The 13,312-nt window shown below is 41.8% G+C and overlaps 1 protein-coding gene across 3 annotated transcripts in view; it reads right to left on the bottom strand.

Annotated features, from left to right (window-relative positions):
- Positions 1–13,312, bottom strand: part of MAP2K6 (mitogen-activated protein kinase kinase 6) — a 121,633-nt gene that overhangs the window by 36,255 nt on the left and 72,066 nt on the right. The window contains exons 1-2 of one of the 3 annotated variants that reach the window (XM_019818165.3): positions 10,436–10,651; positions 7,444–7,510 (exon numbers count right to left, since the gene is read on the bottom strand). Coding sequence is in view for 1 of the 3 variants with exons in the window: in XM_003997108.6 (XP_003997157.1) it covers positions 7,444–7,510 (67 nt within the window). In the remaining 2 variants the exon portion in view is untranslated. Of the gene's footprint in view, positions 1–7,443; positions 7,511–8,346; positions 8,606–10,435; positions 10,652–13,312 lie in introns of those variants that run through there. The other 2 variants (XM_019818166.3, XM_003997108.6) reach the window with 2 other exon arrangements.

Below are 13,312 nucleotides of genomic sequence, written 5' to 3'. Positions count from 1 at the left end.
AAAGACAGATATTACTTGAAACATGACTAACATAAACAGTAAAAAAAACCTTTTGCAATTGTTCAGGACCCTTCCTTTTAAAAAGTATGAAGCAACTGGGGCACCTGGGTGGCTCAGTGGTTAAGTGTCCGACTTCAGCTCAGGTCATGATCTCGCGGTTTGTGAGTTCGAGCCCTGAGTCAGGTTCTGAGGTGACAGCTCAGAGCCTGGAGCCTGCTTTGGATTCTGTGTCTCCCTTTCTCTCTGCCCCTCTCCCACTTGATTTCTCTCTCTCTCTCTCTCTCTCTCTCTCAAAAATAAACACTAAAAAAAAGGTATGAAGCAACAGAATGTCACTGGTTATTTGGGGCTACCTCCATTTTCTTGCATGAGGGCATTGGGTAAGACCCCTTCCAGCTCTGGTGTCCCAGTATCCATGTAGAGTTTTGCAAATTACAGCCCGTGGCCCAACTAATAATTTTTTTCAAGTTTAAAAAGTTGTGGAAAAACAATTTACGAAGAATATCCAACAGAGGACACTGTGACCCGAGTAGCCTGAAATATTTACTATCTGGACTTTCACACACACACACAAAAAAAGTGTACAGACTCAAGTGTTATACTAACCTTGCATTATACCTCTACCTAATAGGAGGAGGTCATGTCATTTTCCAGAATGAGAGAAAAATGGAACCCAGAAAAGCTCAGTGGTTTGCTAAAGCCATACAGCCTAACAGAGCTGAAAATAAAACTCATGTCACTTGAATCTGTCTTGACATAAAGAATCAGGTGAAGTGCTTTACCTACATCTCATTTAATGCCTTAAACACACACACACACACACACACACACACACACACACTCCTATGAGTATCATTACTCCAATGGTCCAGATGAGAAACCATCTGGTTCAGAGTTTAACTAACTTGCTCCCAAGTGGTAAAGCCATGATTTCAATCCAAGTCTAATTGAATCCAAGGAACTTACTCTCAACACCCAGGTCCCCTCTAATGAAAATGATCAATCCACCCGAGCCTGAGGCCTTTGGACTCATCCAGTCTGCCAAAAGCATCAAACGATGCAGCCAAGACTGACAGCTCGTATTAGATTAGTTGACACTGTGTTCTGTCCAGACTGGGCATATTATTAGTCTGCCTGGGGCACTGAGTCTCTGCAGGAGGTTAAACTGTGGGTGTATGTTCTCCGTTGCTTATTCAATATTTTAGACCTGTGGGGACAGAAACAAGCTTATTACAAAATTCCCTCCCTGGAAGGCCAAAGGTACTCCAACGGTCACCTAGTATTAGCTTTTATAGGAACAACAAGCTTCGGCATATTATAGTGATTATTTATTTGTAATTCTAAGTAATAAGTAATCAGTTTACTGGGTGTTAGGACAATTATTATTCGTCTATTGGGCCAGAGACTATGCTAGACCCTTTATTATTTTTTAATGTTTATTTATTTATTTTGAAGGGGGGATACAGAGAGAATCCCAAACAGGATCTGCACCCACAGCACAGAGCCCAATGTGGGGCTCAATCCCATGAACCACAAGATCAGGACTGACCTGAGCTGAAATCAAGAGTCGGACACTTAATCGAATGAGCCACCCAGGCACCCATGTGCTAGGCCCTTTATATAAAATATCTTCTTTAATTTACACAAATCTTAGAGGGACTATTATCTCTACCTTAATGGGAAGAGTTGACATCAAAACAGACTAAATAACTTCCTGTCATTCAAAGACATGGTGAAATTAGAACCCAGAGCCTCACTCTAATGTCTTCTCAACTGCGAGAGTAAAAGATCCTGCCTCTTGTTTCACTAGCCGCAGACTATTTGGCCACACTCTCTACCAGTCCAACATGTGGCTAAGAGCATATACTTGAAAGTCAGAGAATCCTGACTTTGCACACCAGCTCTTCCACTTAATAATAACTATTAATAATTAAGTGGGGACACCTGGGTGGCTCAGTTGGTTAGGCATCTGACTCTTGATTTCGGCTCAGGTCACGGTCTCATGTGTTTGTGGGTTCAAGCCCCGCATCGGGCTCTGTACAGACAGCATGGAGCCTGCTTGGGATTTTCTCTCTCCCTCTCTCTGCCCCTCCTCCGCTCACTCTCTCTCTCTCTCTACCTGTCAAAATAAATAAAAACATTTTAAATAATTATTTAGTGGATTAGTAATAATAACAGCAACAACACTTGGAGCAGCCTTCTTTGAGAAATCCCAAGGGAAAAGGCTAGACACTTAATAGAGGTTATGATGCCTAAACCTCACAGCAATCACATCATTATTTATTCTCATCTTTCAGAAGAAGAAACTAAGGCTCCGTCGAGTTAGATAACTTGCCTAAGGTATTCATTCAACTAGTGAAATGTAGATCTCAAAGACGAACACGGGCCAACTTACTCGAGCCTGAACTCTTACCCATGAAGTGATACTCAACTGTTTTGAGCAAGGCACCTGACCTCATACAGGTCTGTTTTCTCAGGAGGGGAGTAACAGTAACGGCCTCCTGAGCTTCTTGGGAGGTTAACTGGAATAATACTCACTAGCATCGAATCAATTCAGAATTAGCCGCTGCCAGTCCAGTAAGGGGGCAGCTCAGAGACCTGAGCCAAAGACACACTGGCATCACTTACTCAAAGAAAGAGCTCCAGCAGAGGGACCACACACATGGAACTAGGAAGAATGGAGCTCTGTCCCAGGATATTTATTTTTGTGTAGTACTGCAGAAGAAGGCAGGGTATAAATGGTAAGAGTCACCAAGCCAAGCTCAAAAACTTGCCAAGGAAAACACAAAATGTGGAAGCTACTTCTTTAGGAGTACAAATTTAAGCATTAGTATTAAAATAATAATAATAACAATCATAATAATAATAATAGGCTCTCCATGAGCTTGAGTGGTATTGTCTACAATAATAAAATGATACTCTTGGCTTTACACAGTGAAAAAGAAAATCATATTCAAAGTTTATTCTACCACATGAGGGAAAGAACACAGAAATAGTGTAGCATTACGTAGGCTTTCATTCACTTGTTTATACCAAGGAAGGATTTATGATGGCTTTCAAAAATTCATAAAATGCAGAAAATTAGTATCAGTTAGAAACGAATGAAGACTAAAAATGTGAAGGGAAGGAATGTAAGAGAATTGAGAGTGTGATATAAAAATGTATTACCAAAGAAGATAATAAAATTAAGGGCAGAAATCAGTAAAATTGAGAAGCCAAAAATAAAAAAAAAATTTTTTTTAAAGTTGGTTCTTAAAAAAACAAACAATAGTATTGATACACCTCTAGCAAGACTGAAACATTTAACAAGAGAGGACACACAAATTACCAATCTTGGGAAAAAACAGGGGCTATCACAATATATCCTGCAGCTATTCAAAGAATAATCCAGAAGTACTATGAACAACTTTTATAAACTCAACAACTTAGAAGAAATGAACCAATTCCTTGAAAACCACCAATGACCAAAACTTAGCCATGATGAAACAGGTCATCTGAATAGTCCTATAACTACTACAGAAACTGAATTTGTATTTTAAAAGCTCTAGAAAAAGAAATATTTTGGCTAATTTTGTTTCATAGACTTTATGTGTCTACCAGAAAAAAAAGAAGAAGAAACTCTTACCAATTGATTTTATGAGGCCAATACTACTTTAATATCAAAACCAGAAAATACTAGCACACACCAAAACAAAACAAAACAAAAACAAAACAAACAAAACTCAAAACAACCCACCACAGACCAACATCTCTCATGAACTTAGACACAAAACTTCTCAACAAAATTTCAGCAGATTGAGTCCCACAGTGTGTAAAAAAAAAAAATAATGTACCCATAACCAAGTGGAATTTATTTGGGGTATACAAAACTAGTTCAATATTTAAATATCAATCACAATGTAATCCACATCAACAGTACAAAGAAGAAAAATCTATGATCGTGCCAAGTGATGCAGAAAAAAGCACTTAACAAAATTCAAAACACATTAACAATAAAAACCTTCAGTACCCTACAACTAGAGAAGAACTTTTCAAACCTCAATCTACAAAACCTACCATCCTGCTTAATGGTTAAAGACTGATCGCTTTCTCTTTAAGAACAAAGCATGGTTGCCTGCTCTCATCAATCTTAAGTGACACAGAATGGGACATTCTTGCCACTGAAACAAAGCAAAATAGTAATAATAATAATCTTATTCAAAGTTTTAAAAATACAGCTTGCAAAGGAAGAAAGAAAACTGTCTCTATTTTCAGAAGGCATGATCGTCTCCATTGAAAGTTCTAAAGTATCTACAAAAATGCAAAATAACAATAATAACAATAATAATAATCTACGAAAACTCAAAGAACAATTAAGTGAATTCAATATGGTCACAGGATAGAATATCAACACAGAAAAATCTATTGCATTTCTATATACTGATTCCTAACAAGTGGAAACCAAAATTTTAAATGAAGTGTCATTTATGATTGCTCTCCACAAAATGAAATACTTGGGTATAAATGTTAACAAACCCTAATGCAGGAATGCCTGGGTGGCTCAGTAAGTTAAAATTCCGACTCTTGATTTCAGCTCAGGTCATGATCTCACAGTTTGTGAGTTCGAGCCCCTCATTGGGCTCTGCACAGATGGAATGAAGCCTGCCTGGTACTCTCTCCCTCGCTTCTCTCTCTGCCCCTCCCCTGCTCATTCTCTCTCTCCAAAGAAATAAATAAACATTTAAAAAAAAAACCTGATGTAGAGAATAGGTATAATGAAACTATAAAATACTGATGAAAAGAAATCAAAGAAAATCTAGATACTTACAAAATCTACCAGGCTCATGGATTAGGAGATTCAAGTTAGTAAAGATGTCCATTGTCTCTAAATTGATCTATATGTTAAACACAATTTCTACCAAAATCTCAGCAAGTTTATTTGTAGACACAGACAAGCTGATCTAAAACTAATATGGAAAAAATAAAATAAAAAAATAAAACTAATATGGAAACAGAAAAGCACTAGAATAGCCAAAATTATTTTGAAAAACAAGAACAAAGTGTGAAGCAAAATGTTCTCAAAATTGTCACCAAAAGCATGATCCCTAAGAAGAAAAATTGCTAGACTGGATTTCATCAAAATAAAAGAATGAAGAGACAAATTATAGATTGGGAGAAAATGCTTTTAAATCACATACCTGACAAACTCTTTATGTCTAGAATATAGAAAGAACTCTCAAAATTCAACATTAAAAAAGCCAGCTGATTAAGGAATAAGAAAAGATGTGCACAGACTCTTCACCACTAAAGATACACGGATGAAAAACAAACACCTAAAAATACTCAGCACCATTCACCATTAGAGAAACGAAAATCAGAACTGCAATGATGTATCACTATACATCTATCCTAATGGCGAAAATGGAAAATAGTGTTCATGTTGGCAGGGACGCAGAGAAACTGGATTATTCATAAACTGCTAACAGTGTAAAATGGTACAATCATCCAGAGAGTACTTTGGAAGTTGTTTCAGAGCTAAAAAACAGACTTACCATATGACCCAGCAATTGTACTATTGGACACAGGTCCCACGGAAATGAAGACTTATTTTCAAGCAGGAACTTGTTTTTAGCATTGACAGCCCCAAACTGGAAACTACCCATATCTCCTTCAAAGGCTAAAGCGTTAAACATAGTGTGGCATATCCATACCATTGAAGGGGGTCAGCAATAACAAGGAATGAATTACTGATACATGCAACAACTTGAATGAACCTCAAGGAAACTATGCTGAATGGAAAAGCCAACCTCAAACAGGAGGAGATGCATGATGCCATTTATGTAACAACCATGGAACAACAAAATGGAAATGGGGAGCAGATTAGTGGTTGTCAGAGATTTGGGCTGCGGGTTAGAGGTGGGCATGGCTCTAAGGGAATGACGTCAAAGAATCTTACAGTGTTGATATAGTTGAGTATCTTGCTTATGGCTGTGGTTACATAAGTCTACAGATGTGATAAAACTGCATAGAGCCACACACACACACACACACACACACACACACACACACACACGAGTACGTGCAGTACTGGTGAAATCTCAGTGAGTTCTATGATTTGCACCAATGCCACTTTGTTTTGATACTATGTTGTGTAAGATGTTGATGTTGGGGGGGGGGGACACAAACTAGGGGAAGAGGCCATGGGACTTCCCTGTACATTTCTGTATAATATCCTGTGAATCCACAATAATTTCAAGATGAAAAGTTCTAAAAGTGTATCACGTAGAGTCCAATACAGGTAGTACAGGGAAACAATATATTTGACTCTAAACTCTCTAGAAACCAATCAGAGGGGAAAAGTTATTAATTACACAGGTCTTAGGTCCAGAGGAAAAAACAAAAACAAAAAGACCAAAAGAACTAATCTCGGTAGCAGATACGGAAGGAACCTTATCCTGTAGAGCCTCACGAAAGGAATCGTGCAACGTGAGCTTGACCCTTGAACTATGGTGTAGAACCCTGAAGACAAGCCCTCCACTCCGCTCTGCACTTAGGAGATTCTTCAATGGAATGCAAAGGCAATGGCCTCGACAAAGTCTTACGGTAGACATGATCATTTTTACCAGCACATTCCAACACCAGGAGGTGCGCTTACTGATAGGATGGGTCATGGTTAAGTGCAAAACCCTTTTGAAAGGGAGGCACCTTTGCAGAGATGAGCAAAGGCCTTGTAAACTCAAGCTTCAATTGGAATGGCCTTTCTTTTTTATGCTTGCTCTGCCCCTCCAATACTCCTGTTATGACTTTTTTCCTTGCAATTTCCATTCCTCCCAAACAGATGCTTTATAAGCTGGTCATACTTCCAGCGGGACAGGGGGGTACTCTCACTCCCCCCCAGAGTGAAAAAGAAATTAAGAGGGAGAGAACGGGAGAGGGTAGCCCGCTTCACCAGGACTCGAGCTCACTTAGGGATCTGGGCCAAAGCCTCTGCTAATTAAAAAAAAAAAAAAAAAACGCTCCTGTACCTCATTTTGCCCTTCCCATTATACGGGATGGGATTTAGGTGTCAGGATGCTGAGTCCTTACCAAATGCCATCTTTCCATCTCAACTCATGTTTTACAGTAGTGGCTTTATACGGGGATTCGCTTGTTGGCCCAAGCCTATATGGAAAAGGCAGAAAGCCCACGTCCAGGAACCTTTCATAAGACTCCATCTGCCAAATGACTTTGTGACACTCAATTTTCTGCCAACCGGTAATGTGAGACATTGAGTTCAAAGTGACCCATTCGATATAGACTGACGGACCTATTCCAGGTCCATGGCTCTCCCCTTTAAAGGGCTCTTCTTTCTAACAATGCTTTCCATAGTCGAGGCATTGCGCACCAGTCCAGAAATGAACCCCTATTCCCAGGAAATCTGTAAAGTGGAGTGTTTGGATTAAGACGATGATCTTGCCAACTTACGTGGAACTGGTCTGAGGTTGTTCAAATGCTTCTTTTGGAATTTTAAGGCCAGGGTTTCGCTTCCTGCCTATGGGGGAAAGACATAAGGATAAGGTTAAGGTCTAAATGACAGCAAGAGAGTGGGGACAGAGACTGCAGCAAAGGAAAAGGGCTAGCCTGGGAATGTGTTGCTCTCATCTCCCCATTCAGAACCCCACTTCCCACCCGGGAAGCCTGTGAGTGACAAGCACCCAAGCCCCAGGCGGAGCCCAGCTTCCCAAATGCTCTGTGGTCGTGGATGAAGTTTTTCGCCACTTACGGGTGAAAATATCCTTATTAGAATGCTAACTCTCTTTACCCAGGAAGGCCTGCCCTTTCCTCCCTGCTGAGAGGTGGTCATTCTGAGTTCTTCATTCTTTCTCGTACACAACGATGATGATGGTAGATGGTGTCGAATACAAATTTTTTTCCCCTTTAATGTCAGTCAAATGTAGTCACCCTCGTCTCAGCATCTTACAACTTTCTAATTTAATCTGTAAACACCTGATAGAGTCAACTCTGGAGGTAAAATAAACAATACTTTCCCACGCTTCTGTCCTGCCCATTTCTCAACCACCTGCCATATAAGCTGAAACGTCTAAAAGACGGAGAGAGTATTTATTTACATTTACCCTGTTCGAAAAAGGAAGAAGGATAATAGATGGGCTCATGCAAAGAGGTTATCGTCTCTTAGGGGGCCAGATGGGAATGTAACCCATGTGTTCATCCCTGGGCTGAACGTACAGAGAATTTGGCTCAAATAATTGTTGCTGATGAATAAAAAAACAAACAAACAAACAAACAAACAAAGAGCAGACTGAGAAATGCCAGCTCAGGAGGCAGGTCAGAGAAAACAGTCTCTTAAGGGCCCAGGATTTTCCTCACCTAAGGAGATTCTGTGCCTCCTTCCTTTCTCTGGTAGGAGAAACCGGAACAGAGCTGGGTCAAATGCCCATGGTCCTCCTTTCCTTCTCTCCCCACCCCTGCTCTACATCGCAGGGGTGCACACTATGGCAATGACGCAAGCCCCATAGAGGGTCGGGTAGACGCAGACGGACAGAGACTCTCAAGATGCAAAGAAACTTAAGACATCAAACAGTATAACCTCCTGGTAGGAAAATGACATCCAGAGGCTTCCATGATTGTTCAACATCACAGAGCCAGCAATGACCCAGTCGGAATCAGAATCTAGGTCTCCAAAACCCAGACTGGAGCTCATTCCCCTAGTCTACAATGGAAGGAGTTTAGAGATGATGAGAGGAGGGGGGCAGGGGAACATGGGATTATGAGCTTTTAAAAACTCGGCTTACATCTGGTACTTCACTCATTAAGTGACCGCCAGAATCACTGTTCACCTGACACTCGATATCCTCAACTGTAAAATGGGGAAATAATACCAATACCTACCTTTCTGGGCTGGATATGAGAACCATGAGGTGTCACATATGAAAGAACACAGACATACCTTAAGTAGCTGTTAATTACAATCATTCAGAGAAAGAATGTGTATAATCTCACTGGGTGTTGTATGCAAACCAATCTGACAATAAATTTCATATTTAAAAAAAATGAGTCATTTAAGGGGCGCCTGGGTGGCTCAGTCAGTTAAGCGTCTGACTCCTGATTTCGGCTCAGGTCACGATCTCACGGTTCGTGGGACCGAGCCCCGCATCAAGCTCTGCCTTGACAGTGTGGAGCCTGCTTGGGATTCCCTCTCTTCCTCTCTGCCCCCACCCCCCGCTTCCACTCTTTCTCTCTCTCTCAAAATAAATAAACATTTAAAAAATCACTTCAGAAATTCATGAGCACAATTGGTCAGATCATCACAGCCCAAGACAATGTGCAATTGAGTCTTCTTTTCCCCCTCTAGGCCTTCAAAGTCCAAAATGAAGATCAATTCTGCCAAGTTGCATAAAGGCAAGAAAAAATATGCTTGGCAGTCGTCAATGCAGAGAAAGCATTTTGGGTCCACCTTCATTGTAACAGGTCTTCTCGACTCTCTCCTCCTTTGGGCTTACCTATGTGTTTTATAAGACTCAAGACTCACTATTCACCTCCTCCTCCTGGAGTTTGGAAGGCCGCTTAGCACATGTTACTACGTTAGTCAGTTAGGCAACGCAACGAACTGTGTCCATACATATGGGTAGACAATACACAGGGCTGTGCTGTATACCAAGAATGTTAAGTAGCTGGATCTGATGGTGAAAATCCAAATAGATGAATGGCCTAATTCCAACAATTCCTATCCATGAGCCTCAGTCAAATAGATAACGATTGCTATTTTAAATGGGATACTCCAGTGAGGAATGAATGGCAAATTCCATTTGTCCAGATAACTACATCTATACTCCAACACAGGCGACAGGTAATTCAGATCTCCCAGCGACTACAACCCTGTAGCCCTCTCAGTGAAAACAAAATAAAACAAAAGTCAAATACATTTCGCCTGTGAAAAAGGCATGGTAGCCACGTAAGCAAACCAAAGGCAAAAGTTACTCTGAAATTCCTACATCTCTCGCTTCTTCATTTCTTACTCAGCTCTTAAGATAGATGTTGAGAGAGAGAGAGAGAGAGAGAGAAAGGGAGCTATTTATGGGACAAACTGCCTTTGAAAAACAAACAGAGCGATGAATCATTCCATCACAGCAATTAATTATTAGCCATTCATTATTATACTATAGCTCAACAAATCATCGAAACGTCTATTCAAAGAAAGAGTAATATTACGAGAGAAAGAGAGAGCAACCTTTGGGCACAGAGACTAAAGGAATAAAGGACCACAACAAAAATAAAGTCTTCCAGGTGTGAGAAGAGAAGGCTCCCTCTTCTCTGACAGCAGCCAGCGAAACAGTTGCAGGGGACACAAAAGCTGGTTGAATTACGCGGTTGGTATACATCCGCCTTCATTTCTGATAGTGCATCAAATAAAACAAAAATCACAGACACACGCACCAACATTCCATAATTCACTTACTTGCCCATCACTGAAGGAGGAGCCCAGTAAGAGGCCAGAAGTGACTCTGATGAGGTTTGCAAGGCTGCAAGCAAGACTAGCAGAAGAACACCACACACGAGGCATTCTTTGCTTAGTGCTGAAGACCACACTTCAGCAGAGGGAAGCAGAACTGAACAGACTCCACCCTCCCCAGTGCGGATCGCAGCAAACCTCTCTGAGTTTATTGTTCCCAGCAAACCGCCAACTTCACAGAGAAAGAAGGAAAGTGGGTCCATTTAGACACCAAGGCGTGATGTTAATCATTAGCTAGACTTGGAAGGATAAATCTATAAAGTAATTCTGGCCAGGACCGCATTCTCCAGCCTTTCTACAAATGCCTCTTTCATTTCTTAAAAGGAAGAAAAACAATACATGGTCAGTTTCCAGCTGTGTTTATTTCTAAGCAATCTGTTCCCCCCGCAAGGCTGCCAACACCTGATGCTAACGTTTAACACGTTAAAAAAAAAAAAATTAGGCAAGGAGACCATACGAATTAATACAGCTAAGTGCCCAAGTATGTTAAGTGGCTGACTCTTTTGATAGCCTAAAGCAAAAACAAAAACATAAACGTATCAGGAAATAGGCTCTGTGTGGTGTCACATGGTCAGAACCACCTTCTCAGAGAGAGAGAATTCTGTGTATCCCTGCAGACCTCCACAAACTCTGCCCTCTTACTGGTACAATCTGCAAAGGGTAAGCCTCGTTGGCTTGGCTGGGCATATGCAGTGCTCGATTACATCAGCCTGTATCACGCCCGTCGCTTGTTTTCTTTGAAAACGCAGTCCCGCCACACACACACATTTGCAGAAATTCATCTTAAACCGAAGCCGGGGTCGTTACGATCCTGGCCTGGAGCAAAATGGCACTGGAGCCTAAAAGCCTTGCCAAGAGCTCGCAAACATTTCCCAGGCCACAGAAATGTTCGCTAGCTTCGGCCATCCTGAAAATGATGGGGTGTACCAGACCTCTTGCTCGGTACCCACGCGGACAGGCTACGCACAAAGAGCTTCTCTCATGTGCTGTATTACATAAAACAGAAGACTGTGCTCCAGTGCCAACCCAAACAGCAAGAGAATCCCACAGGGTCAACAGAAGGTGGCATCGTAAGGATAGGCTGACGCCTAAATATGTGTCAGCTCGGCCGAGGGCTGGGGGTGCGAGGGGGGGGCATGATTATGACGGTTTACGGTTATTGACACAGCTTTACAAAAGGATGGCATGGCTTCCAGGGCCAGATTTATTTTAAAAATCCGTTTCCCAACGTCAATGGGGTTTCCAGCCAAGTCACTGGCAACCTGGAGGCCTTGGCTGCCCTCTCCTTCATACTTGCATCCAGGCTTAAGTCCCAAGGGTAGCTGGCACTGAGATCGGCAGAGAAGTGTCATTAAACGTTATTAAATGGCGATGATCAGACGCAAAGCAACTAATGGAGCAGCGGGAAGGGAGTGCAGGGGGGAAGCTGGCTTGACAACAGTGGTAGGACGCCGATGCTCCTGTTCCCCCAAACCCCCGGCTCGCACCCACCCCTGAGGCTCTAGCCGGCATGCCGAAGTTCTTCAGAATTACATAAAATTTAGAGAAAGAAAGCCCAAAAAGCTCGTGTTAAAACACGCAGTCATTTTGATTTCAAGGAGGGAGGTGGATTTCCCGGGACCTTGCCTTTATCTTTGTACTGCCTCTGCCTAGAAGGCTCTGGCGCCCTTGTGGACGGGAACCCAAACTTCCACATCCAGCTCTCATATCGCATGGCCCACAGAACCCCCTCCCAGACCTTCCTGAACACCGCTTAAGGGTCATGCATCCGGCTTTCACATTCCAGCATCTCACCTACAGTGTGAACCTGACGCACTTTACCGAACCCCCGCCGTTTTAGTTTAAAATGTCCGTCCACTCTGTCTCTGTTGGTGGGAATGCAAACTGGTGAAGCCACTCTGGAAGACAGTATGAAGGTTCCTCAAAAAGTTAAGAGGGCTGCCTGAGTGGCTCAGTCAGTTAGGCATCCAACTCTTGGTTTTGGCTTAGGTCATGATCCCGTGGTTGGTGGGACTGAGTCCTGCATCAGGCTCTGCGCTGACAGTGCGGAGCCTGCTTGGGAGTCTCTCTCTCTCTCCTTCTCTCTCTTCCCCTCCCCCACTCACGCGCGCGCGCGCGCACACACACACACACACACATACACACACACACACTTTCTCTCTCTCTCTCAAAATAAATAAGTAAACTTTTTTTAAAAAGTTAAAAATGGAACGATGCTATGATCCAGTAATCGCACTACCTAAAGAATACAAAAACACTAATTCAAAAGGATACATGCACCACTGTGTTTATTGCAGCATTATCTACAAGAGTCAACCTATGGAAGCAGCCCGAATGTCCACTGACAGAATAGTGGATAAAGAAGATGTTTTATACACACACACACGGACACACACACACACACATATATACAATGGAATATTATTTAGCCATAAAAAAGAATAAAATCTTGCCATTAACAATGACATGGATGGAGCTGGAGAGTATAATGCTAAGTGAAATAAGTCAGTCAGAGAAAGACAAATACCATACGATATCACGCATATGTAGAATTTAAGAAACAAAACCAACAAAAGGAAAGAGAAAGAGAGAGAGAAATCAAGAAACAGACTCTTACCTCTAAAAAACAGACTGATGGTTACCAGAAGGGAGTTGGGCAGGGGGGACGGGAAGAAGATAAGGGAAACAGATGATGGGGACTAAAGACCACACTTATCATGACGAGCACTGAGTAATGTATAGAATTGTTGAATCACTATATTACACACCGGAAACTAACAGATTAAGCCATTTAAAAAACCGTCCACTCTGTCTCAAACAGAC

This window comes from Felis catus, chromosome E1 (genome assembly GCF_018350175.1).
Source record: "Felis catus isolate Fca126 chromosome E1, F.catus_Fca126_mat1.0, whole genome shotgun sequence".
NCBI classification, from domain to species: Eukaryota; Metazoa; Chordata; class Mammalia; order Carnivora; family Felidae; genus Felis; species Felis catus.
This window is presented reverse-complemented; position numbering and strand designations above follow the sequence as displayed.